The 27775-nt window shown below is 36.4% G+C and overlaps 1 protein-coding gene across 3 annotated transcripts in view; it reads right to left on the reverse strand.

The window, feature by feature from the left end:
* Window positions 1–27775, reverse strand: part of ADGB (androglobin) — a 173228-nt gene that overhangs the window by 16474 nt on the left and 128979 nt on the right. For all 3 annotated transcript variants that reach the window (XM_032339299.1, XM_032339298.1, XM_032339297.1), the window contains exons 28-31: window positions 26188–26387; window positions 23738–23849; window positions 14004–14173; window positions 1150–1326 (exon numbers count right to left, since the gene is read on the reverse strand). In XM_032339299.1, the coding sequence (XP_032195190.1) occupies window positions 1150–1326; window positions 14004–14173; window positions 23738–23849; window positions 26188–26387 (659 nt within the window). The remainder of the gene's footprint in view (window positions 1–1149; window positions 1327–14003; window positions 14174–23737; window positions 23850–26187; window positions 26388–27775) is intronic.

Genomic DNA, 27775 nt, shown 5'->3' on the forward strand with positions numbered 1-27775 from the left:
GCCCTTCAATGGATGAATGGATAAGGAAGATGTGGTCCATATACACTATGGAGTATTATGCCTCCATCATAAAGGATGAATACCCAACTTTTGTAGCAACATGGACAGGACTGGAAGAGATTATGCTGAGTGAAATAAGTTAAGCAGAGAGAATCAATTATCATATGGTTTCACTTATTTGTGCAGCATAACAAATAACATGGAGGACAAGGGGAGATGGAGAGGAGAAGGGAGTTGAGGGAGATTGGAAGGGGAGGTGAACCATGAGAGACTACGAACTCTGAAAAACAATCTGAGGGTTTTGAAGGGGCGGGGGGTGGGAGATTGGGGGAACCAGGTGGTGGGTATTAGAGAGGGCACGGATTGCATAGAGCACTGGGTGTGGTGCAAAAACAATAAATACTGTTATGCTGAAAAGAAATAAAAAATTTAAAAAAAATAGCCTAGCTTCCAGAAGGAAATGTAGATGCAATTATATGTGCTTATAACCTGCAGCCTATTCACAGATACTTGAAGCAGGCAGAGTATAATGTTCCTCCAAGAAGTTTCCAACTATCTTCATGTTAATGCCTTGTTAGAGGCTAAGACAACTTAACTTGACAGTCACAAGGCCTCTAGTATCCTGTGAGTCTTCTTTAACAATGAAAGTTCTTTCAGAAACCTCTCTTCTTCCTTACCTCTCCCAAGCCCATAGTATATAGTCAGCCACCCCTCACAACCTTGGGCAGCAGCTCTTTCTGCCTGTGGGTCCTGTCCCTGTGCTTCAATAAACCAACATTCTGCACCAAAGACATCACAAGAATTCTTTCTTGGTCATTGGCTCCAGACCTCACCACACTGAACCTCATTATATTCCAAAACCACATCAATACAGCCCACACCATGTAAAAGAACAAGGGAACCCACAGTTTGGGCCAATAACGTGGCACCATCATGTGCTTCGCTTTTGTGAGTCATCTTGGTATCAGCCATTCTGCACATTTCACAGTGTGTTTAAATATGGTCTTAACATGTAGTTAGTGAGTGTCTAACAAAATTCCAGATACCGTTCTTAAAGGAAAGACTATGTGCTTTCACCCTCATGGCTCTCACTTCAGACTGGTGCCTAGGAATGGAAAGTTAATGAACAACGTTTCCCACTCAAGTGACCTTGATAGCTCTTCCTGGCTCAGTCATCTCCCAGGCTTGCTTCATGGCTCGGATTTCATCTGCTCGTTCTGTATCCTTTTTCACTTCAAAAAATTCTGCTTCATTGTGTTCTGTGACCAACCTCAAAATCCAGTAGGGTTTATTTGGATCTTCTTGTTGAGGGTGAACAGTGGATATCTGATAAATAAAAACCTTTGGGTTAGGTATTGCCCTCCAGTCAAAAGAGTCTGGATTTTAGCTCACGACCCATAATTTCACTATTAAGTATGTACCCAGGAGAAATGAAAACACATGTTCACAAAAATACTTGGACAGAAAAATTCATTACAGCTTTATGCTCATAATAGCCAAGAAAAGGAGGAGACAATATAAATGTCTATCAATTGATGAATAGATAAACGAATTATCATATATTTATATCATCGAATACTACCTTAACTATAAAAAGTAATAAACTATTGAAGTATACCACAGTGCAGATGGATCTTACAGATAGACATCATACTGAGATAAAGAAGCCGAGCACAAAAGAATACAACTTGGGTGACTCATTTGTTTGAAATTCCAGAACAGGCAAAAACAGCTGCCTGGGGTAAGATATGAATATGACAGAGTCCATTGCAAAGAGGTTTGAGGGACTCTCCAACCTTATGGAAATGATCTATACTTTATACCTTGATAGAGATGTAGATTACAGCATTGAATGCACTAGTCAAAATTCATTGAATTGTACAATTAATTTTACTGCATTTCACTAAACACAAATTTTATCTAAAATTGTAAAGAAAAAAAATTCTAAATTACATTTAGAGTTATGCGGCACCTCTTTACAAAAATTAGGGTAGGGATAGTTGATCATGCCAGGTGTGGATACACTGGATATATATTCATTATGAAAGTAACATTTTGATATCTTCTAGGATTATTTTCATTTTTATAAGCCATAAGCTGGGAGCAGATTGATTTAGGACTGGAAATATTTAGATGAGTGACGCTCATTGGTGACAATCTGGTAGAGAGAGATGCTTGAATCTAATGTGGTTACTAGCACTTTACACGTGACAATTGTCAATTATTCATGTTGAATAATGAAGATGGGGAAGCAGGGATTGGTAGGGCCACTGAATAAAGTTGTTGAGCGCAGTTTGACTTCAATGTTACCAAAAAGATCTCCTTGCTTTCTACAATATTCCTCTAATATTCTGATGAGAACTTAAATCTCACAATTGGAAATTCTTTTCTCTCTTCCTTTTACAACATGGTACAAAAGATTTTATCATCTTTTATATTTGATAAATGAGTTAATCAGAAACTCTGGGATCAGGAAAGGGAGTATGATGAAGGACTAGGGGGGCACAGTAACAGTTTATGGATTGAGTTAAGCTTATTTGTTTTACATTTCAATTTGTTTTAAATTTCAATAATTTATTTTGTTGATGATAAGAATATTTTTTCAGTGCCTTCAAATAATTGATTTCCTAACACTAAATGATAAACTGGAGCTACAGCTAGAAAAGTTAACACACAACATTATCTCGTTCAAGAGGAACAAAATACTTTCTTGAAACCACTTCACCTGTATTTTCTAACAAAACAATATTAAAATAACCTAATTTTAAAAAGAAAACTGTATCTGGTCCTTTCAAAAGTAATAATCCCTTGGTAGAGAAACTTCTCTTTTTCTGTATCCATTTAGATATTACAATAAAAGTAGCATTTGGATTATAAAATGTAACTAATGAAAACACAAGTGATATAAATTTAAGAGGAAATTAGCTTTTCCACATGAAATAAAATCAATGATCAAATAAATTCAACATGATTATGGTAATTAAAGTAAAAATACAAAATATAATAGTTTTCAGTTTCTTGTTTGGCACATGTATTAATACATTTTTTTTAAAGATTTTATTTATTTATTTGACAGAGAGAGATCACAAGTAGGCATAGAGGCAGGCAAATAGAGAGGAGGAAGCAGGCTCCCTGCCGAGCAGAGAGCCTGACGCGGGACTCGATCCCAGGACCCCGAGATCATGACCCGAGCCGAAGGCAGCAGCTTAACCCACTGAGCCACCCAGGTGCCACAAGTATTAATACATTTTAAAACATGAAAAGATAAAACACCAAGGTCTACCAAACAACTGGCACAATATTAAGATTCCTAAAGCTTAATTATTAATATCCTAAAAACCCAATTCTGATATGAATTCTGTAACCAAGAATACATTTGGTGCTATGCAAACTGATCCAAACACCATCTTTTTCAGTATTCCCCAGAATTCAGGAGCATTTCAAAGTTATCTCAGGATGAATCCCACAATTCCTTATTAAATGATGGATTTTCTGAAAAAGCTTCTCATTTTTTATTATATATGTACACATTTGTCACAATTTCAAAAACAGTGGAAAACCACCAAACATATTAGTTTTTAGTTTTATCCAGTCATTAATTTTCTGCAGAATTGCTTTTCCTTGACTTAATATTTTTGCAAGATTTTTCATTTTTTCATTTCCTTAATTTTGTTATGTTAGTTACCATACAGTACATCATTAATTTTTGATGTAGTGTTCTGTGATTCATTATTTGCATATAACACCCACTGCTCCATGCAATCCATGCCCTCCTTAATACCCACCACCAGGCTAACCCATCTCCCTACCCCTTCCCCTCTAAAACCCTCACTTTGTTTCTTGGAGTCCATAGTCTCTCATGGTTCATCCCCCACTCCGATTTCCTCCCCTTCATTTTTCCCTTCCTTCTCCTAATGTCCTCCATGCTATTCCTTATGTTCCACAAATAAGTGAAACCGTATGATAATTGACTTTCTCTGCTTGATTTATTTCACTTATCATAATCTCCAATCCCATCCGTGTTGATGCAAAATTTGGTATTCATACTTTCTGATGGCTGAGTAATACTCCATTGTATATATGGAACACATCTTCTTTACCTATTCTTCTGTTGAAGGGCATCTCAGCTCTTTCCACAGTTTGGCTGTTGTGGACATTTCTACTATGAACATTGGGGTGCATACGGCCCTTCTTTTCACTACATCTGTATCTTTGAGGTAAATCTCCAGTAGTGCAATTGCTGGGTAGCTCTATTTTTAATTTTTTGAGGAACCTCCACACTGTTTTCCAAAGTGGCTGTGCCAACTTGCATTTCCACCAACAATGTAAAAGGGTTCACCTTTCTCCACAACCTTTCTAACATTTGTTGCTTCTTGCCCTGTCAATTTTTGCCATTCTCACTGGTGTAAGGTGGTATCTCAATGTGATTTTGATTTGAATTTTCCTGATGGCTAATGATGATGAATATTTTTTCATCTGTCTGTTAGCCATTAGTATGTATTCTTTTGAGAAGTGTCTGTTCACGTCTTCTGCCCATTTTTTGACTTGATTGTTTTTTGGATGCTGAGTTTGAGTTCTTTATAGTTCTGATATATATATCAGCCCTTTGTGATGTCATTTGCAAATATCTTCTCCCATTCCATCGGTTGCCTCTGTTGTATTGACTGTTTCCTTTGCTGTGCCAAAGGTTTTCATCTTGATGAAGCCCAAAGGTTCATTTTCATTTTTTTTCCCCTTGTCTTTGGAGACTGTCTTGAAAGAATTTGCTGTGGCTAATGTCGAAGAGGGTATTGCCTATGTTCTCCTCTAGGATTTTGATGAATTCTTCTCTCATATTGAGGTCTTTCATCCATTTTGAGTTTATCTTTGTGTATGGTGTAAGAGAATGGTTAAGTTTAATTTTTCTATATATAGCTGTCCAATTTTCCCAGCACCATTTATTGAAGAAACTGTCTTTTTTTTTCCACTGTATATTTTTTTTTCCTGCTTTGTTGAAGATTATTTAACCTTAGAGTTGAGGGTCCATATCTGGGCTCTCTCTTCTGTTCCATTAGTCTATGTTTTTGTGCCAGTATCGTGCTGTCTTGGTGATCACAGATTGTAATATAGCTTGAAATCAGGCAACATGATGCCCCCAGTTTTTTTTTTTTTTTCAACATTTCCTTAGTGATTTTGGTCTTTTCTATTCCATAAAAATTTGTTTGTTCTAGCAATTTGAAAAATGTCATTGGCATTTTGATCAGGATGGCATTGAAAGTATAGATGGCTCTAGGCAGTATAGACATTTTAATAATGTCTATTCTTCTGATTCATGAACATGGAATGTTTTTGTGCCTTCAGTTTCTTTCATGAGTGTTCTGTAGTTCCTAGAGTATAGATCTTTAACCTCTTTGGTTACATATATTCCAAGGTATCTTATGGTTTTGGGTGCTATTGTAAATGGAATCAATTCTCTAATTTCTCTTTCTACAGTTACATTGTTAGTGTATATGAAAGCAACTGATTTCTGTTCAATAATTTTGTATCCTGCCACATTTCTGAATTTCTTAATTGCTAGTAGTTTGGGGTGGAGTCTTCTGGGTTTTCCACACGAAGTATCATGTGATCTGTGAAGAGACAGAGAGTTAACTTCTTTGCCATTTTGAATACCTTTTATTATTTTTGTTGTTGTTGTTGTCTGATTGCTGTTGCTAGAACTTCTAGTACTATGTTGAACAACTGTGGTGAGAGTGGGCATCCTTGTCATGTTCCTGATCTGAAGGGAAAGGATCTCAGCTATTCCCTATTGAGAATGATATTTGCTGTGAGTTTTTTATAGATGGAACTTATGAAGTTGAGGATTATTCTCTCTATCCCTATATTTTGAAGAGTTTTAATCAGAAAATGATGCTGTATTTTGTCAAATGCTTTTTCTGCATCAATTGAGAGGACCATGTGTTTCTTTTCTCTTCTCTTATTGATTTGTTCTATCATATTGATTGATTTGCAAATGTTGAACCATCTTGTAACCCATGGATAAATCCCACCTGGTCATGGTGGATAATCTTTTTAATGCACTGTTCGATCCTATTAGCTAGGATCTTGTTGAGAATCTTGGCATCCATATTCATCAGGAATATTGGTCTGAAATTCTCCTCTCTGGTGGGGTCTTTGCCTGGTTTGGGGATCAGGGTAATGCTGGCTTCATAAAAAGAATCTGGAAGTCTTCCTTCAGTTTCAATTTTTTGCAACAGCTCCAGGAGAATAGGTATTAGTTCTTCTTTGAATGTTTGGTAGAATTCTCCAGGGAATCCATCAGGTCCTGGGCTCTTGTTCTTTGGGAGGTTTTTGATCACTGCTTCAATCTCGTTACTAGATACTGGTCTATTCAGGTTGTCAGTTTCTTCCTGATTCAGTCTTGGTAGTTTATAGGTTTCCAGGAATGAATTCTGGAATGAATGAATCCTTCCAGGTTGCTTAATTTATTGGCATATAGCTGTTGATAATAATTTCTGATAATCGTTTCTATTTCCTTGGTGTTAGTCATGATCTCTCCCTTTTCATTCATAATTTTATTAATTTGGGTCCTTTCTCTTTTCTTTTGGATAAGTCTGGCCAGTGGTTTATCAACCTTCTTAATTTTTTCAAAGAACCAACTTCTAATTTTGTTGATGTGTTCTACTGTATTTCTGATTTCTTATTCATTGATCTCTGCTTTAATCTTAATTATTTCCCTTCTTGTATGTGGGTTAGGCTTAATTTGTTATTGATCCTCCAGTTCTTTAAGGTGTAAAGACAGTTTGTGTGTTTGGGATTTTTCTGGTTTTTTGAGTGATGCTTGGATGACTATGTTTTCCCCCTTAGGACTGCTTTTGCTATAGCCCATAGTTTTTGGACACATGTGTTTTTTGTTCTCACTGGTTTCCATAAATTGTTGAATTTCTTCTTTGATTTACTAGTTGACTGAAACATTCTTGAGCAAGATGGTCTTTATCTTCCAAGTGTTTGAATTTCTTCCAAACTTTTTCTTGTGAAAAAAAAACAAAAACAAAAAACAAAAACAAAAACAAAAAAACTTTTTTTTGAGTTATAGTTTGAAAGCATTGTGGCCTGAGAATATGCAGAGAATAATTTCAGTCTTTCGGTATTAGTTGAGACCTGATTTGTGATCCAGTATGTAGTCTATTCTGGAGAGAGTTCCATGTGTGCTCAAGAAGAATGAATATTCTGTTGTTTTAGGGTGGAATGTTCTATATATATCTTTGAGGTCCGTCCAGTCCAGTGTGCCATTCAAAGCTCTTGTTTCTTTGTTGATTTTCTGCCTAGATGATTTGTCTATTACTGAGAGTGAAGTGTTAAGGTCCCCTACAATTAATGTATTATCATCAATATGTCTATTTGGGTTAACAGTTGGCTTATGTAGTTGGCTGCTCCTATGTTGGGGACATAGATATTTACAGTTGTTAGGTCTTCTTGTTAGATGGACCCTTTAAGAATGAAATAGTGTCCATCTGTATCTCTAACTCAGTCTTTAGCTTAAAATCTAATTTTTCTGACATGAGAATTGCTACCCCAGCTTTCTTTTGAGGTCCGTTGGCATGATAGATGGTTCTCCATCTCTTCTCTTTCAATTTGGATGTATCTTTAGGTTCAAAATGAGTCTCTTGTAGAAAGCATATGGATGGGTCTTGTCTTTTTATCCAGTTTGCAACCCTGTGCCATTTTTTTTTTCTTTTAAAGATTTTATTTATTTATTTGACAGAGAGAGATTACAAGTAGGCAGAGAGGCAGGCAGAGAGAGAGAGAGGAGAAAGCAGGCTCCCTGCTGAGCAGAGAGCCCGATGCGGGACTCGATCCCAGGACCCTGAGATCATGACCTGAGCCGAAGGCAGCGGCTTAACCCACTGAGCCACCCAGGCACCCTGTGCCATTTTATGGGAGCGTTTAGGCCATTCACATTGGGAGTGATTATTGAAAGATATGATTTTATTGTCTATCATGTTGCCTGTGAAGTCCTAGTTTCTATAGATTGTCTCCATATATTTCTGTTCAATATCACTCTTGGGATCTTTTTCCTTTTATAGAACCCCACTTAATATTTCTTGCAGGGCCAGCTTAGTGGTAACATGTTGTTTCAGTTTCTGCTGCTTCTGGAAACTCCTTATCTCTCCGTCCTTTCTGAATGACAGTCTTGCTGGATAAAGAATTCCTGGCTGCATGTTCTTCTCATTTAGTTCCCTGAATACGTCTTGCCAGTCTGGCTTGCTAGGTCTCTCTGGATAGGTCTGACATTATTCTGATATTCCTCCCTCTGTATGTAAGGAATCTCTTCCCCCTAATTGCCCTTACAATGGTTTCCTTGATTCTAAGATTTGCAAGATTTACTATTACATGCCAGGGCATTGGTCTGTTCCCCTTGATCTTGGGAGGGGTCCTCTCTGCCTCTAGGACACAAATGCTGTTTCATTCCCCAGAATAGGACATTCTCAGCTACAATTTACTCAAATATATTTTCTAGTCCTCTCTCTTTCTCCACCCCCTCAGGGATCCCAACAATTCTGACAATGGAATGTTTCATGGCATCATTTATTTCTCTAATTCTGTTTTCATGGATTTTAAACTGTTTGTTCCAGGCCTCCTCCTGTGTCTTCTTTTCCATCAGCTTGTCTTCTAGATTACTAATTCATCCTTCTGCTTCATTTACCCTAGCTATTAGAGTATCTAGACTAGATTGGATCTAATTGATAGCATTTTTTAAGTTCTACCAGATCAGTTCTTATTTCTGCCCTTAGAAAATCTATGTTGCCATTAATAGTTTTCTCCATCCTAGCTATTGTCTGTGTAACTGTTCCCCTGAATTCTGTTTCTGATCTCTTGCTTATATATCCATTATTTCTGTGACAGAGATCATAGTCTCTGGTCTTTCCTATGTTGGGGGTTCCTCCTCTTAGTCATTCTGTTGAGGGGTGGTTGAAGGATTGTACAGAGTCCAAATTATTGACCACAAGCCAAGGAAGATGCACTTGTTTTATAGAGACCTTAGGGTTGTCAGCCTCTTGTTCTTCCAGCCTGTCTTCTGGGGGAGGGGACTGCCACACTGTTACTCAGGTGATGACTTTCTCTGGCAGCTTTCTGCATCCCCCCGCCTGAGAGTCAGAGCAGAAGTATCTGTATCCAAACCTCTGTCTCAGAACAGAGAGCTTGCAGTCTGCCCCTCAGTGAGCTCTCCAGGCCACACTGTTTCCACTTCTGTCTGTACTGTCAAAACCACAGCATCCTGGTTGTGAGCCCCACAGCAGCTCTCTGAGCTCTTGCTTCCAGGTCCAGGCATGTCCCTGTCCTTTGTGCTTCTAAAACCTCCAGCCGCCCCCAGTTCGCAATTGTGTCCCTGCAGCTCTAGGTTTCAGTCTAGGGTGTTGCCCTAAAGTCCTTTCCTCACTGCTACCAGTCTGCAAGTCTGTGCCCAGTCCCCAGTATGGGAGGCTTTTGTGCTCCAGTAGCACAGGATCCCAGAGGCTCCCTCCCTCTTCTGTTTATCTTCTGATGGATGCCTGCAGAATCATGAATCTCTGCTTCCTACCTCAAGACCAACCACCTAAAATATTCTGTTTGTAGAGATCCAGATACATCTTCTTCTAATAAAAACTGATTTCATGGGTGTTCAGAATGGTCTGGTAGATATCCAGCACAATTCAGGGGATTGGTTAAAAGAAGGTCCTCTACTCCTCCGTCATCTTTTTCTTTTCTTTATTTAAATTTTTTTTTTTTTTTTAATGTACCTCAACACTTCCAACTTCAGCTTTTCATTTTGACTTTCATCTAGAGGTATGTTTTCACACATTATAGGATTAAATCTACAATAGATATCAGGAAGTAATAAATCAAGATCTATATGGACTTCCATATCTATAGCAGTTTGTAACATTAGACAGTTTGGTTTTCAAACTTATGTATATCATGGTATCTCTCACATGTCTCTTATAATGTCCAGTGCCTAGGGATACTATGTATTTATGGGACATCTGGCCAAAATGTTTATGCTCATGCAGTGCTAACACTTAGGAGTTATTCAGAAGCAAACCACCTTGATGAAGATCATTTCATCAAATCTACACTCTGCAAAGTAGCCTAGAGTAGCAGATGAGGCTCAAATGTCCTGTCACATTTTATATGGACAGTTTCCCAAATAGTGAGACTTGACTCCGGGGAAATAACCATCCATAGTTTTTGAGCACAAAAGCTTTTGGCATTCTTCCCCTGTTTATCATGGTACATACTGCAGCTACCACAACACAGCTGGGACTTCTTACTCATTCAGTCATTAGTTCATATCCCATTCTAACCTTAAGAGTACTTCCCCATGTTTGACTCATAAAATGCCTGGCTCCAACTCCTTTTGACTGCTTTAACAATGACATTTTATAAAAACATATGTGATCCTAATTTTTTATAAAGTTCCTCACATTCACCCAGAGCCCTATGAAACAACCCAAATATGCAAGCTCATATGGCCCTGTGCTTATACCTACAATGCAGTCAAGATGCTGAGGAAATGGGTTCTAAGTAATTTCAACTAATTTTCAAAGTATCTGAAGAGCAACCACATCCCCTTGCTCCTCTGCCATCAGCTGTGAGACTTTGGATATCTCTTTTCATTGGCTTCATGAAGCCAATTAAGGCCTAAAGAACACCATTTTTATATCAGTTGTAATAAATATAAATTAACTCTTTCCACAAAATCCTCTTCTTTTCCCTCAAGACATTCCAGTAGATAAAGAGTCAGTTCTTCAATCCTATTAATGCCAAGCTTTGGGTCTGCTGTTCTTAATGTTTGAACTCAAGCTCAGGTTCTGTCATTAATATTCACCTTTGTACCCTTTTCTTGCTGAAGAGATAAACTCTTTCTCTCCTTTGCTTGTTTGTCTTTGCCATAGTCTGCTCAGCTTTGATCACCTGTTTTTATTCTTCTGACTCTATCATACTTTGATCTGGGGATAAGCCCACCAGTATAACTGGCTATTAGGCTTGTACACCTTCAATGGGATAAGAAAGTAAGTTTAGCAGTACTTTGTTTAGTTGAAACTGGAAGAATCTCAGCTGTCCCAGTGGGGCTTGCAGGCTTGTCCATGGGGTATAAAGAAAATATGAGCATAACTTCTGTCAGTCAGGATGCTAGGACCTGGAGAACTGGATTTTTCTTCTTCAGTGTGTTTATCTTTGATTTCTGATTTATCCTGGAAATGTTTATTTTCCTTTTATAAGGCATTTTTCCCCTCACACCTGAAGTTTGAATTAATATGATTTGGTAGAAATTGGAATGACTCTTCAAATTTTGTGGTAATAACTATTTGTATAATAAAAGGCTTTACTTTGACTATCTTTGTCTTCATTCACACCATGACATCCCCCCACAAGAAGACTATTTTTTGCTCTTATACAGAACACTGTATTTCTTCAGAGATTTGATGGTTTGTTTAATGTTTTTGTTTTAACCAGCCACTAACTGACTTTTTTAAAATACTCTTAAACTTGCTTTACCTTGAGCTAAATGTGAAATCTTTACATTCTAATGGATAAAAACAACCTTCAAAACAAATTTCAAAGTATTTTTAAAAATAGGACATTTGTGTGGCACCTGTGGCTCAGTCGGTTAAGCGTCCAACTTTTGATTTCAGCTCCGGTCATGACCTCAGTGTCCTGAGACTGAGTCTTATATGGGGCTCTGTGTGCATCTGCTGGAGATTCTCTCCCTCTTCTTCTCCCACTGTTCTCCCCTGACTTGTGCTCTCTCTCAAATAAGTAAATAAATCTTTACCAAAAAAAAAAAATAATTAAGTAAATAAAAATAGGACATAGGGATGATCACTTGTATAAGTCCATTGGGAGCTGAAGTCCTAAAGCTTTAAAATCTCAATTTGTAAACTATGGGTGTTCGAAGAATAACAGGATTTACCATAAAACCGGCTTCTCTTTTGGTTCATTTACATCTTATTTTGCTTGTATGAAAACCTCTTTGTAGACTGATGTGATTTATCCTCCAATAATCTTTGGGTGAGCACAAAAAAAATGCAGCTGTTTCTCTCCTTCCAAGACTTCTTGTTTCATGGGATGCAGGTTGCAACTTCTGCAGCCTTGGCAACTTGCCTCTTCCCAGCACTGACATTGACTAGGTCAGCCTGCACTAACTGAATTCCAACACAAGGGAAGAGCCCCACCCAAGGGATTACCCTCCCCTCCCCCACCATCAGTTCCATTCTACTCTCAGCAGAGGTCAGGTTATGCTTTATTTCATCATGTTTCCAAAGGCAGACTCCAACTGGGAAATTAAACTTTGGTGGGGCACCAGAGTGGCTCGGTCTGTTAAGCATCCAACTCTTGGTTTCAGCTCAGGCCCTATCTCAGGGTCATGAAAAGGAGCCCAGCATCAGGCTCTGCACTCAGCATAGAGTCTGCTCAGGACTCTTTCTCCTGTCCCTCCTCCCCACACATATATTCACAAGCACTCTCTCTATCATAAAAATACATAAAATCTAGAAAGCAAAGAAAGAAAGACAGATAGATAGACAGACAAACTTGGCAATGCAGGTGGACAGCTTTTCTACTACTGAATTGTAGGACATGATCACTGCCTCTTCCCCCTAATTTGTTAATTTCCCTTTAAAGTTCTATACTAGTGGTACCAACATCCTGTTCAGTTGATTCAGCTGTAAACCTGAGAGATATCTTTTATTTTTTCTTGTTCCTTATCACCCATTTGGGATTAATAACTACATAAACTATTTGTTTCCTTGATAGTCCTTTTTTTTTTTTAAGATTTTATTTATTTATTTGACAGACAGAGATCACAAGTAGGCAGAGAGGCAGGCAGAGAGAGGGGGAAGCAGGCTCCCTGCAGAGCAGAGAGCCCAATGTGGGGCTTGATCCCAGGCCCCTGGGATCATGACCTGAGCTGAAGGCAGAGGCTTTAACCCACTAAGCCACCCAGGCACCCCCCTCGATAGTTCTTTTTGTCGTCTTCTTCCTTTCTCCCCTATACCTGATACAACTTGCCCTCTTTTGCCTGGACTACTGCAGTACTTTCTTGAGTTATTCTCCCCATCCCTAGTCTTTCCCCCCTTAAATGTATATTTTTAAAAGCCACCAGCATATCTGAAATATAAATCTGATCGTGCCAATAAGTTTTTTTAACCTCCTGTCTCCCAACCCACCACCAGCCTTGCTGAGCCTAAACAGTGATGACAAATGTTGGGAAGATTTTATCCTCATAGGTATTTTGAGTTCAGTGTTTTTAAATAACCTAAATTTGAGTATCTTTCGGCCTATACTCGCACTCCTCAACTCTGCCCTCACATCCTCTTCTTTACCCCTGTCATTGCAATTACCGAACTGGCCCTGAAGGAATTTGGAAGGAATGACCTCTTGGCTATAAACAGAATCCCAGCCTCTTAATGAGGCTTAAAGGCCTTTCTCTTTCTGACTCTTATTTACCGCTCCAGCCCCATCTCTCATACTTCAGTGCCGGAAAAGGAAAAAAAAACAAAACAAAACCAGAAAAACAAAACACAGAGATTGTGTTCACTTTCACCTTAGAATATCTTTGCTCATTGACTCAGGTCCGGATTTGGCTCCTCTAGGAGAAAGAGGCTAGAATAAGTACCTCTTCCTCCTACCACTTCACATGTAATATTTAACATTAAAACTCTGTTTACCTTCAGTCGCCTCCATTAGACTGCAAGTTCGTTGAAGATAGGGACTGTATAATATTAATATTAGAAACCCAAGGCTCCAAAACAGTGTCTTATAGACATACATGTCTTAAAAGTTTGATTAACGATTTTCGATACTGAACTGGGAAAAGCAGCTTGCAGAAGGTGTCCAAGGAATGTCCTTAAGGTTATCTAGATGGTTGCTAGAATCAAGGAGGTGGAATTTTTCAGTTTTGTCCTTGGGAGAGATAGACAAGTGGGAAATCAATGGACATACATTTATGAAATGACTCCAATGAGAAAAAGTAGTACACCCACCTGAGGCTCAAAGCGAGGGGCTTGTTTTTCTCTGGCTGTCTTGTCTTTCTCCGAAGACTTTTCTTTGCCTTTCCTTGTTTTAGAAGTTCCTGAAGATTTCTGCCCCTCACTAATAGTGTGGGAATCTGGGCTTCCCAAGGTAACTAATTCTTCATGTTTCTCTCCATGAGCTAGAGAGACATAAAAATGGAAACCAGTGAATCTCAACAATAAAATCATGTCATGCAGGAAAAGGGGAGCAAGTCAGTAAAAAGTTGTTAGTTGAAGAGGTTTGGATTTCTTTTCTTTTTTAAAGAAATATTTTATAAAGATTTGTAAGATTAGGCAAAAATTATCACTATCTAATGTGTTTCCAATCTGAATGCTTTCAGTACATTTTCTCACCTAATTTCCTTGGCCAGGATCCCCACCACAGTACTGAATGTGTTCATCTCTGCTATCATATGTATTATTCTCTTCCCTCTGCTTCCTCAGAAGAGGATGTGAAGGGTTTTTTGCCTTATGTTCTAGTCATTCTTTCTACATAACCAGTGGCAGAGGAACAGATAACATTTGTTGAATCCTTACTATGTTTTCTTCTTCTTTTTTTTTTTTTTTTTAATTCTCAAAGCATCCAAACAGAGCAGAAGCAAAAATTTGCTTACATTCCCCCAGCTGTTGGGGTTGAGTTAGCATTCAAATGAGTTCAAAGGACATGTTAGCCCCTTTCAAAACTGTAGTCTGTAAGTCATCCCATTAGGAAAGTTAAATAGTAATTGTCAAGAATGGCTTCATGCCAGTTATTGGCTACTTTCAAATTAGGGAAGATTATCCTGCATGACTGCAAAGGGACTAAAAGTACCACAGTTTTACAAGGGGGCTACTTGTCTTTCTGTCAACAATCCCAGTTGCTGTGAAGTGTTGTACTAGGGAAAATCTTTGGTCATGTCATCAAATGACTTGGAGGTGAATCTTGGATCAGTCACTAAAAAGGTTCACTTTGGCAGATTTATTACATTCTTTTGATTTTGTTTTTTCCTCTGTGTAATGGAGATGTTAATACCATGCCCATGGGGTTTACAAATAAACTATATAGGTCATTTAAAATAGGATTGTACCTAGTATCATACACACTGGGTTTTAAGATATTAACAAATGTGAGCTAAAACTGAATCTCAAACAGCACCAATAAGTATTTCTGGGATCTTTTTCTCACTATCCATAGGTCTTAGAGTTTGAATCATATATATAGGTGTATTTGATTCCCTTCAAATTAACATATTCTAATATTCAAGTTTACATATGTCAGCACATAGTGTGGTGCCAGGCATATAGCAAGGGCACATCATCTTTTTTATGTTATGAATATATAAAATAAAATAATTTCCTTATTCTTTAATGGCATACAGTATAGTAACCTTCTCTCCCATGCATTGCAAGTTCTCTAGAGGCCAGAATGTCATTATACACCTCATTTTGATCCCTAATCTCACCTAGTATATTTCTGAATTCATAGTATGTATTCATGATCAGATTGTTTAACTTGATCAGATTGTTTAACTCATGATCAGATTGTATGTGAAGATTTTAGGGAAACTGTATGTGTTGAGAGCAGTAAGGTATCAGTAGGGTATAAGAATAAATATCCTACTAATTCAAAACCTGTGAAAAACGTGACCTCACATTGCATATTCATGTAATTAGAGGGGTTCTAGAGTAAATGACCATTGACACAAACTAATAAACCCCTTGCAGAGAAGCAATGCTCAGGCAGTATCTCTTGAGGAAATGAACTTGAAAAGACCTTTAGCTTTATGACTTTAGTCGTAATAGTTTTCCTCTTATGTTACCTTACATTTATCCAGAATATAGGAGACTGAAATCTTCAGTGGATAATAAGATATAAAGGTTACAGAAACATATTTTTATGATTAAAATTCAGATTTATGTATCCAGAAACTAAAAACTGAATGGGATTAGAACATTAACATAATTTCTAAACTAGAATAGTTGCTCAGCATAAGGTATACATTTACCAAGTGTGATTGTACTTGGTAAATGTAAACAGGAAAATCTTTAGACGATGGATAGCTAGATAGACAAATAATAGATAGATGATAATCTCATCATGTTTGGTTACTTCAAAGACCATGAATTGGAAAGACCATGCATACATTGTGCCTAAGAAAGAACAATATATCATTAATTAGAGTTAAGGAAATAGTGTTATAGTCATGCTAATAAAATTGGGTGGGGCTTGAAAACAAAGATTTTGAGAATGATAAACAAAGTACATATGTGACTTTACAAATAGACTAGAACCTGAAAGGCCCAGACCAGTAACATAAAAATGTAACATATTGGCAAAAAGACATTAAAATAACAACACAATTAATTATGTATGAGGTAGTTGGTATCACAAAGGGTTACCTGCTCCAGATCCTCCAATTCCTATTTCCTTAAGAAAAAGTCACCTGTCTCAGCAAGCAATTTTTACTAAAACCTAGGTATTAAAATACACTAAAGGTGGCACTGTTGTCTCATGTTAACCAGAGGACAAGCTTCCTAAACAGTTATAACAGAAATATTCTGAGTTGAATGCAGTTATATTTTAGGCCTTATTTTTTATTGTGAGTTATAAAGATGTGAATTTTTAGAAAAAATTAAATATTTTCTTTCTCATAGAAATTAAATGTTAAATTTAAATGAGTAAGTGTGATATTTCCACTGAATTCAGGATATACATAAAATTTTAAATTAGGGTACCAATACAATAATGAAAAAAATTTGATTAATTTCTATTTGATCTAAAGTATTTGTAATTGCAAAAGTAAGCTAAGTTAATAAGTGAAGACATTAGGGGGTGCCTAGGTGGCTCAGTCAGTTAAGCATCTGCCTTCAGCTTGGGTCATGATCCCTGGATCCTGGGATTGAGCCCTCTGCCTCTACCTCCCCATCCCTTCCTAGCTTATGCTCTCTTTCTTGCCCACTCTCCCTCTCTAAAATAAATAAGTAAATAATCTTTTTTAAAAGATTGAAGGTATTTGTCATGATTTTTCTAAAATACATCATACCCAGATGTCTGGGTGGCTTAGCTGTTAAGCTGCTGCCTTCAGCTCAGGTCATGATCCCAGGATTCTGGGATCCAGCCCCACACCAGGCTCCCTGCTCAGTGTGGAGTCTGCTTCTTTCTTTGCCTCTCCACACCACTCCCTAGCTTATGCTCTCTCACTCTCAAAAAATTTTAAAAAATCTTTTAAAAAATACATCATACCCTTAAAATTGAAGTTTCTAGGTCTTAAATTGTAAATATAATTGACATATGTAAGTTGACATTGATATGTTTTCATTTAAACAAGCTGGCTGCCTAAAAATTCACATTTATAAATGTGATACTGATTATTCTAAATTCAAAAGCTGCTTGACTTTCATAAGATTGACCAAATGCTTTTATAAGAGAAAAAAATTTCCTAGTTCATAATACAATTCAATTCTGGATTTATTTGCTAGCTGCTTTCAGCAGCAAATGTTGGATACAATGCAACATGTAATTTAATTTTGGTAGCTCCTCATTCACACATAAAATTGTCAAATGTTATGTCAAAAAAAGAAGATGCAATTATTCCCAGAGACTTCTTTTCTATTTAGGTACCTAATAATGAGAATGCCATTTTTGTGAGGGCTACTTGGTTCTAAAAACTTTATATACATTATCTTGAAACTTCACGACAACTTTGAAAGATAGGAGTTATTATTCTAATTTCTCAGGTGATAAATAACTGAGGTTTAGGTAGTCTAAGGAATTTTTGCTGCTATGCTGTATTTCTCCACTTAACAGTAACTTCCTTTTTTTTCCCTTCTTTTTTGATTTTCATTTTTTATTGAGGTATGATTGACATAAAACACTATTAGTTTTCAGGTAGACAACTTAATAATTTGATATTTGTACATGTTGGAAAATGATCACCAATATAAGTCTAATAAATGTTAACTTACAAAAAACTTATATTTTATAATCTATATATTTATAATTTTATAACATTACCCAACTCTATACATTATACTATTTCATGAATTATACTACTGTGTTTATTTCAGATATTAATTTTTTAGTTTCCTCTGGAATTTTAACATTTATCCATTAATATACCTAAATGTATTAAATATGATAGTTTATCATGTTGGTTCATTTACGGAACTCCATTTGTGTTGGACAACTTAAGGTGAGAAACTTATTAGATCTTCAGAGAAACCATGGTAAGACCCTTTATGCAAACTTGTATGTTCAATAAAGAAATATAGACAGTTCCCTAAATAAAGACTCTTATTGAGGACACAATAAAGGCTTGAAATTAGTACTACCATGTATTATTGTTTTTTCCACCCAGACACCCTTAGTAGATAATTAACTCCCATTTAAAATCACAGCTGTGCAGTAACTAGCTATGTGACCATGGGCAAGTTTCATGGACAGTGTGTGCTTCAGTGTTGTATGTAAAATGATAGTAGTTACAGCATCCACCTCATAAGTTTATCATGAGGATTCCTTCACCAATTGACAGTTCCTACATCAGTTCCACATAAAACCTTCAAAGCTTCTGACATAAATGTTACCCACTATAACTTCTATGAGCATTAGTACTGTGTCAATGCTACTAGTTAGGAAGTCTTTAAAGGACAAAATGGTAGAGTGGAAAGGTTCTGGGCTTTCGAATAAGTCAGATGTAGGTGAAACTATTTACTCTGCTTCTTCTGGCCATGATTTACAGCATTTAGCAGGAAAATTATTTACAGCATCTAAACTTCATTTTCTCATGTGTAAAATCAAGATGGTAATAATTATCTCTCAAACTTTTTCATGAGAATTGTGGATAATATATGAAAAAAAAACACAGTACAATAAGAGGCCCATAATGGCACTAAAAAAATCATAATCAAAATTCTAGAGCTCTCCAGTGTTTTCTTTTTGGTTGCAAAATACAATTATATTCTTTTCGGTTTGTTTTGTTTCATTTTGACTAAAATAGAAGGTGCTCATTTAAAACTTCTGACTTATAAAATTTTTATTTTAAATTAAATTTTGTCTTTAGATACTATTAATATAAATGAGACATAATTGTTTCAGCATATTGGTATATACTCTACTTTTTTTTCTGTGTGTACCCCTTTTGCTCTGGGACCCACTCATATATTCTTAAACAGTAGTGGCAATGTAGGATCACCAATGTCTAATAGTAGATGAACTGTTCATATTAATAATAAAGAATTTCTGTGAGTTAAGCACAGGAAAGCATTTCTGGATCTTTCTTCCCCACCCTTCCTGACCTGGGTGAAAAGGGGAATGGCCTTGAAGAGTGGGACACGCACATAGGGCTTTCCTGGTCGCTCTGTTCTGCATATTCCTCTGACAAGAATTAGTCTCTATCCAGCCACACCTTACACCTGGTAGGAGGCCCTGTCAGTCAAGTGTGTCCAAAATAGGCTCTCGCATATCTTTTGAGACACGGTCTTCTGTCACTTTCACTTCCAGACAAAGTTCACTTCCCCTGCTTGGTATTCATCAGGATGTCATCATACAAACTATTCAAACCCCGCCCTTCCGCATACACTTGTCTCTGCTTCAAAGTGTCATTTCTTCTTTTTCTAAAGATTTACGTAAGTCTACATAATTCACACAACTTCCATATACTGGGAACAAATTTCCAATTATTGAAGAAAATACACACAGAAATTTTTAAAACCTGCACTTGACTAGACTTGAGCATATTTGAAAGTATTTTCTCCTTTTTAGACATTAGAAGTTCACCTTGGAGAGTTGGCAAGAAAAACCTCATTCACTCTTAAAACAGCATTATTCAATGCAGTGCTACATTTCCTGAATGGCTTAAATGTTTTCACCAATATCTCCTTTATCAGTGTGCATTCTTCTATCTTTTTTTTTTTCTTTTTTTCTTTTTTTCAATGGTTTCTGTTGGCTCCTTCATTTTTTTTTAATTATTTTTTATTTATTTATTTATTTATTATTTCCAGCATAACAGTATTCATTATTTTTGCACCACACCCCGTGCTCCATGCAATCCGTGCCCTCTATAATACCCACCACCTGGTACCCCAACCTCCCACCCCCCGTCCCTTCAAAACCCTCAGATTGTTTTTCAGAGTCCATAGTCTCTCATGGTTCACCTCCCCTTCCAATTTCCCCCAACTCCCTTCTCCACTCTAAGTCCCCATGTCCTCCATGCTATTTGTTATGCTCCACAAATAAGTGAAACCATATGATAATTGACTCTCTCTGCTTGACTTATTTCACTCAGCATAATCTCTTCCAGTCCCGTCCATGTTGCTACAAAAGTTGGGTATTCATCCTTTCTGATGGAGGCATAATACTCTATCCCCAGGGGTACAGGTCTGTGAATCACCAGGTTTACACACTTCACAGCACTCACCAAAGCACATACCCTCCCCAATGTCCATAATCCCACCCCCTTCCCCCAAACCCCCTCCCCCCAGCAACCCTCAGTTTGTTTTGTGAGATTAAAAGTCACTTATGGTTTGTCTCCCTCCCAATCCCATCTTGTTTCATTTATTCTTCTCCTACCCACTTAAGCCCCCATGTTGCATCACCACTTCCTCATATCAGGGAGATCATATGATAGTTGTCTTTCTCTGCTTGACTTATTTCGCTAAGCATGATACGCTCTAGTTCCATCCATGTTGTCGCAAATGGCAAGATTTCATTTCTTTTGATGGCTGCATAGTATTCCATTGTGTATATATACCACATCTTCTTGATCCATTCATCTGTTGATGGACATTTAGGTTCTTTCCATAGTTTGGCTATTGTGGACATTGCTGCTATAAACATTCGGGTGCATGTGCCCCTTTGGATCACTACGTTTGTATCCTTAGGGTAAATACCCAATAGTGCAATTGCTGGGTCATAGGGCAGTTCTATTTTCAACATTTTGAGGAACCTCCATGCTGTTTTCCAGAGTGGCTGCACCAGCTTGCATTCTTCTATCTTGCTGGAACATTATTCTGAAACAGGTGTTCCCCATGAACAAGATCCCCACCTGGATTTAGAAATACTGTTTCTGTTGTTCCCTTTTCATGATTTAAACTGGGATTATTTATTCTGTGTCATGTGGGTGTGAGTTCACACCGATCATTGCTATAAACAATAGTTAACATGACTATTTTGAGCTTGTCAAAACAGGCATAACAGAATATTCAAATATAGAAATCAGAAGTATAAAGAGCTACAGACAACTCATGAAAGAGCCCAGATAGGCAAAACAAAAACAAAAACAAAAACAAAAACCTAGGATTTGATTCTCACTCTCTGATCTATTAAAATCTCTGATACCCTGAACAGTAATGTAAAATCTAGTAGTACTATACGTTTTCCTTGAAAAACAAAAAAAGAAATAATATCTTCGCAGAACACACATCATACACACATGCCCATATAAAACAGTGCTGCTTCTCTATTACTTTGATTTATTTTTATAATTATGAGTATTTTATTTGCACATAAATCTTTAGCATAAAATATTTAATCCAATTCATATTGAGCAGATATTATCTACTTCTTTCTAGGAGGGGAGACACAAAATCACCAGTAATTTGCATTATTTGTTATTTCAAGCAGATTTCTGTTGATTTATATTGGAAAAATATCTAGATTTTTTTTTTTTAGCACAGTACAAACTATGAGATTTTGATTTGGACTATAGAGAAAATGGAGATAATAATTAATTTAAGGGGCTTTTCAGCTTCCATATGCCATTTATTCATATCATAATTGCAGTCTTTTCTGGTAGACAAGAATTCTAAATTGAAGTCTTATCCGCTCTCTATTCCGGATATTCTCAGTGGTGCTGGGCAGTGGAGGTATTGCTTCTTGGAGGAGAGGTAGAGGCAGAAGGAAGAAATATTTCAACAAAACTCACATTCTATGAATTTACCTAGGGGATGTGGGAAAGGATATCTGCCTTAGGGGATTTTATGTACATCACTGGTAAGCAGTAACTCAGCCCCTGGTTCAAGAAATAAATTCTGAGCTCCAGGGCACTTGGCGTGGGTGAAACACACAACACATATGAATAGCAAAGAGGTGGGAACAATGTGGTTCTGGTCTCACCACTTTCTCTACATGTGTCCATGCTAGACACCGATGGAAGGTCACAACTCTTTCTTGCTGATCCCAAAACAGTCCAGAATCCTTTCAGGACCCCAGGCCGGGATGCCATTAGAAGTGAAATACTCCTGCTGTTCCTAGCATTGCACGCTCATCCATTATTCAACAAACATTTACTAACAGCTTCTATCTGGTTCTGGAGATGCAATGATGAGGCTGAGGCAGAGTCCCTTGTCCAGCACGAGAGGGGCAGTGGGGAGGCAGACAAGTTCAAGATTCCCATAGAATGCATGTTCGGTGGATGCACACAATACAGTGGAAAGGAAATGGGGACTCTCAGTGTCATTAGTTTTATCAATTTTCTTTGGCTTTGATGTCTTGCCCTAGAATTGGTCCCTTCTTAACAAAGATTTAGTTCAGTAATAATAGCTTTCTCTTAACTTTGGTGATAAACCTTTATCAAGCCTTAAAATAAACAAGTTCATGAAGTTAGTATAAGCAAGCAAATACGTGAAGAGGGTTTTTGACAATTAGTGAATAATGTCAATAGCAATAATAAGAGTAGCTTAGATGTATCCTTTCTTTCACTTACTTGACAAATATCATGGAGTGATTACTGTGTGCATTGTCTGCACTATGGATAATGCAGGATTGAACAGGTAATAATCTATGGAACTCCCTGACCTCAAAGACATCATGTTCTCGTAGGAAATACTGTTGACCCTTGAACAATATGGATTTTGTTTTTGTTTTTGCTTTTTTTTTTTTAAGATTTTATTTATTTGACAGAGAGAAATCACAAGCAGGCAGAGAGGCAGGCAGAGAGAAAGAAAGGAAGAAGCAGGCTCCCTACCAAGCAGGGAGCCCAATGCGGGACTCGATCCCAGGACCCTGAGATCATGACCTGAGCCAAAGGCAGAGGCTTAACCCACTGAGCCACCCAGGCGCCCTGTTTTTGTTGTTTTTTTTTTTTTTTTTAAAGATTCTATTTATTTATTTGTCAGAGAAAGAGATCACACAAGCAGTGGGAGAACAGCCAGAGGGAAAAGCAGGCTCCCTGATGAGAAGGAGCCAGATGACCCGAGTTGAAGGCAGACCCTTAACCAACTGAGACACCAAGGCCATCTGAACAAGATGTGTTTGAACTACGTGGGTCCACTTGTGAATATCTTTTTTTAATGCATCAAACTTCCTGCTCAGGAATTTTAAGAGTAGCTTATATTTGAAAAAATAAACCTGAACCTTTTTTCAGTTGGAGATTCTCCTTCTCTTAAATATTTTAAGAACTAACCTTTAGGGTTATACTATCTCAACAACTTAGACAAATATAATTTTATAACAGAAAAGTCTTCTGTACACTTCTTAGATAATCATCAAGTAATTTTTACTAACTGGACTAAACACATTTAAACTAGGCCTAAATAATCATATATTTTTAATTCTTACTAACCAGGCAGTAAAGATTTTGAGACATAATCAATTAATAAAGCAGAAAATGCCACTGGATATGAAATGCAAATTGTAAACAATAATGTTTTAATAATTACATGATTAATTTACTATTAAATATTTATATAAAATACAAGGTATATGACTAACATTTAGGAGGGCATACCTTTGCTATCACTTTTTTCCAATTCTTTCAAAGCTTGAACAAATGTCTGCTGACTTTCAGTGAGAGGCCAACTGTTGTATAATACCAAACACTGTATAATGTACTTGTTAACCTGTGAAATAAAACGTGATGTTTAAACACAAACGATAAGAATAAATATAGCATATGCCTAATAAACACATAATAAGTGCATAATTTTCTATATCACACAATCATAATTTGGTCAAATACTATCAGGTGTTCTCCAAAATTTTGTAGTATCACAGTCTATAAAATTTATCCTCACATCCCCACCCACACCTGCAATTGTATAGTCTAGTGTTTATAATTTTTGCATTCATGCTTAAAAATGAAACTTAATCATTTTATTTTTGTTCCTTGTCGGTTTGGGAGTCAGGATTACAGTAATCTCTTTAAAAGGATTGAAAAGTTTGTATTGTTTTTCTGTTTTCTAGAACAACGTACTCCTTGAAGTTCTGTTAGATCTATTCTGTGAAGCAAGCTGGGCCTATGACTTTTGGAAAGGTTAAAACTCTGATTATCATTTCAATGTTATTATTCTTTACTATTATTATTATTATTTTATATTTTCTATTTTCTCCTAAAGTAGTTTGCCAGTCCTCTTCCACCCCTGGCATTTGTTACATCTTTTTTCCCTTAAGGCTTAAATTCACTAGCATAGAGTTGTGCTTAATAGTTAATTTTTCTTTTTTAAACCTGTTGATTGCATTTATACCTCCACTCTATTTTTGTTGTTCTGTATTTGATTTATTTACCTCTTTTTTTTTTTTCTTCTTGCTTAGCTGGTCTTACAAGAAGCCTGCCCACTTAATCATCTTTAAAAAGCTTAGAGTTAAAGCACCTGGGTGGCTCAGTGGGTTAAGCCTCTGCCTTCGGCCCAGGTCATGATCTCAGGGTCCTGGGATTGAGCCCTGCATTGGGCTTTCTGCTCAGTAGGGAGCCTGCTTCCCCCTCTCTCTCTGCCTACTTGTGATCTCTCTCTGTGTGTCAAATAAATAAAATCTTAAAAAAAAAATCTTTAAAAAAAAAAAAGCTTAGAGCTAACACATCTTGCTAAATTTTGTTCTTTGTTTTTCTAATTTCTACCTCACTTTTATTAAAACGTATTCTTCTTTTATCTTTGAGTTATTCTTTTGCTCTTTTTCTGAATTTCTGATTTGATAGCTTAGCTCATTTGTTTTTAACCATTCATACTTTCTGATGGATTAATTTGAAAGTCAACATTCCACTGAATGCTATTTTAGATGTTATAAATTTTGATTTGTATTTTTTAGTTGTTACTGAGTTCTTAATATTCATTTCTTTTTTAGCTGTTCTTTGTAACTGAAGAACTATTTAGCATATGCTCTTTTGCTTCTACATTTATGGGATTTTAGGTTGTTATTTACTAATTTCTGTATTATTGCACTACATTCTGATAACATCTGTAAAGTATAGGTTTTTATTGAGGCTTCACATGTGTACTATGAAAAAGTATATTCTCAATTTAGTAGGTAAGTGTTCTATATAAATATCTAAACAATAAATACTTAAATTTTTCAAATCCTAGTAATCATATGTATTTTTTCAGCTCAATCTATTGGTTTCTGAGAGTTGTTTATTAAAGTCTTCAACTATTAACTAACTTTATTTTTCTCTGTAATTCTAAACAACTTTTACTTTTTATTCATTGAGTCTGAACAGTTAGGTTATGCTGTATAGTTATGATCATATTTGCTTGTTATATTCTTCCTTCTGTTTTTACGTAATATCCTTCATAAATTCTATGCCCTGAGATGTTAATATATCATCACAGTTCTCTCGGTCCAACTTTGAATTTTCAGTGCCATTTTGTTTTAAAAAGTGTCACTTTTAGGCTCCTTATAGTTGAATGTTACTTTTTAATCTAACTTTAATTTTTTATTCTTTTAATTGATTAATATTTCATTTGTGTTTATTGTCATTAGTCATATTAGGATTTACTTCTAGCCTCTTATTTTTAATTCTTTTTATTTATTTATTTGTTTTGTTTCTGATGGATACATCATTTTATTCTGAAATTACATGAATTGCCCTTTATTTTACATATATATATATATGTTTTTAACTTAAGATATATACAAATTAGTTTTTATTAATATGTGACCTTTTTTCATAATTAGCCTCGTAACTCATGTAACATTAGATATTTACATCTACATTATAGAGTTAGTATACACACTAAACTTGCTATTTATTTTAATATCTTGGCACAGAGAAACCATTAAATAATGTTCAATCCCTTCATTCTGTTATACACTGGAGGCAATGAAGATAGAAAATATCATATACATATTGATAATGCTTAGGAAAGGAATCATCATTATATTTGTTAGATTTTTAGGAGTAATACCAGATTACTCCTAAATGGTAAGAGAATCACCAAAGGATTCTCTTAAACATAACTATACCTGTTGTGCAGTGCTAGCATTTTCTTCTATGGTGGGCATACTGACAACTTCCTCCTCTAGAATGGGCTGCCCAGGGTCTACAATTGCACTTGCAGGTCTGCCCTTGTAGGATTTCTGACTTCCCTGGGTAGATTTCTTCTTGCTGTACAATTCTTGCTCCTTCTTGGATGCAGAGTGCATTAAAAGAACTTGTTTGCTAGCTGAAAAGGAGAGATTTATTACACTTAAGTTAAAATGTGTGAAATGCATAGTTATGACTGACTGTGTTCTTTAGGTATATCCTTTTATAAGACACTCAAAGGAACAGGTCAATTTGTTTTGTTTTAATGAGATAAAAAGCAATATCACTGGCTCTTGGGAGATATTCCAGTCTTAAAGAAACTTATATAATAGCCTATGACTTGCATAGAGTGATGCATATTCTGAGCAAACACTGATTGCTAAAAGAATGTACAACAATTCCACAATTTTTCATTCATTTTGTGTGACACTAAATGACACTTGAATGACACTAAGCTAATAACATACATTCTGAATGACACTAAACTAATAACATACATTCTGACTTCTTCAGTGCGTGTGTGTTATTACTTATGTAAGACTCCTATTTTATTTTTTCTCTATTCATTTGTTTTGTAATTAAAAGATAATAAAACTACCATTTGGAGGGATAAAAATAGAAATGTGCCCAGTGTAATTAATTGATCAAACATATATTGAAAGAACATAAGTAAATCACAGAGAAAGTCCAGTTCTAGCCATGACAGAGTAATGGGCATTGGATTTACTCAAAGCCATGAAAAAATAAAATTAGGTAAAATGTGTAAAGCAACTGTTTTCCGCCATTAAACATGTGCAGCCCAGGACTGTAATCCTTGAAAGAAAGAAATCTTCAGATTTCTGCCTGTGAGCACCTTCTTGACTGTGGCACAGAGAAGCAGAGTCCAAGCAGTGAACAGCAGTATTGTCAGGTTCAGGAAGCAAGATTATAGTCTGAGGCTCCTGAGACAACTAAAATTTGTGAGGCAGGGTACTGGCGGGGTGGGGGGTAGAGAATGGCACCCAGAAATACACATAGGGTGTCCGCTTGGGTCTTTAACTGAATTCTAAACTTGATTTGTACAAATACCTAATGGGGCCTGGCAGACAACTCCCAGGAGATTGTGAGCTTAATAGAGATTCTGAAGTTTGTGCAGTGTTGAAAGACATTGAAGTTCTGCCAAAGTATGAAAATTTAATGAAAACACAGGGCATCAGGTGAGACTCAACAAAAGCTATTCTTTAAGCTAGTACAATGCTAACCTAGAGTAATGGAAGCTCTAGACCCAATTTAAGAAAGCTTAGAACAAAGTCTTGAGAGGATTAAACTAAGCTGTCAATAAACCACTTACTAGAGCAAAATTTAAAACTCTTTCAATGAAGAGAGCATAATCTTGACTCTTAGCAATGTAGCTTGTACTATGTGCAGTACACAATCAGTCTGATATGTGAAGAAGCCAAAAATATGAACATAATTTGAGAAAGAAGTCAATAGAAATAATGACACAGATGTTGGAGTTAGCAATAAAACAAAATGAAAAACTTTAAC

This window comes from Mustela erminea, chromosome 4 (assembly GCF_009829155.1).
Source record: "Mustela erminea isolate mMusErm1 chromosome 4, mMusErm1.Pri, whole genome shotgun sequence".
Taxonomy (NCBI): domain Eukaryota; kingdom Metazoa; phylum Chordata; class Mammalia; order Carnivora; family Mustelidae; genus Mustela; species Mustela erminea.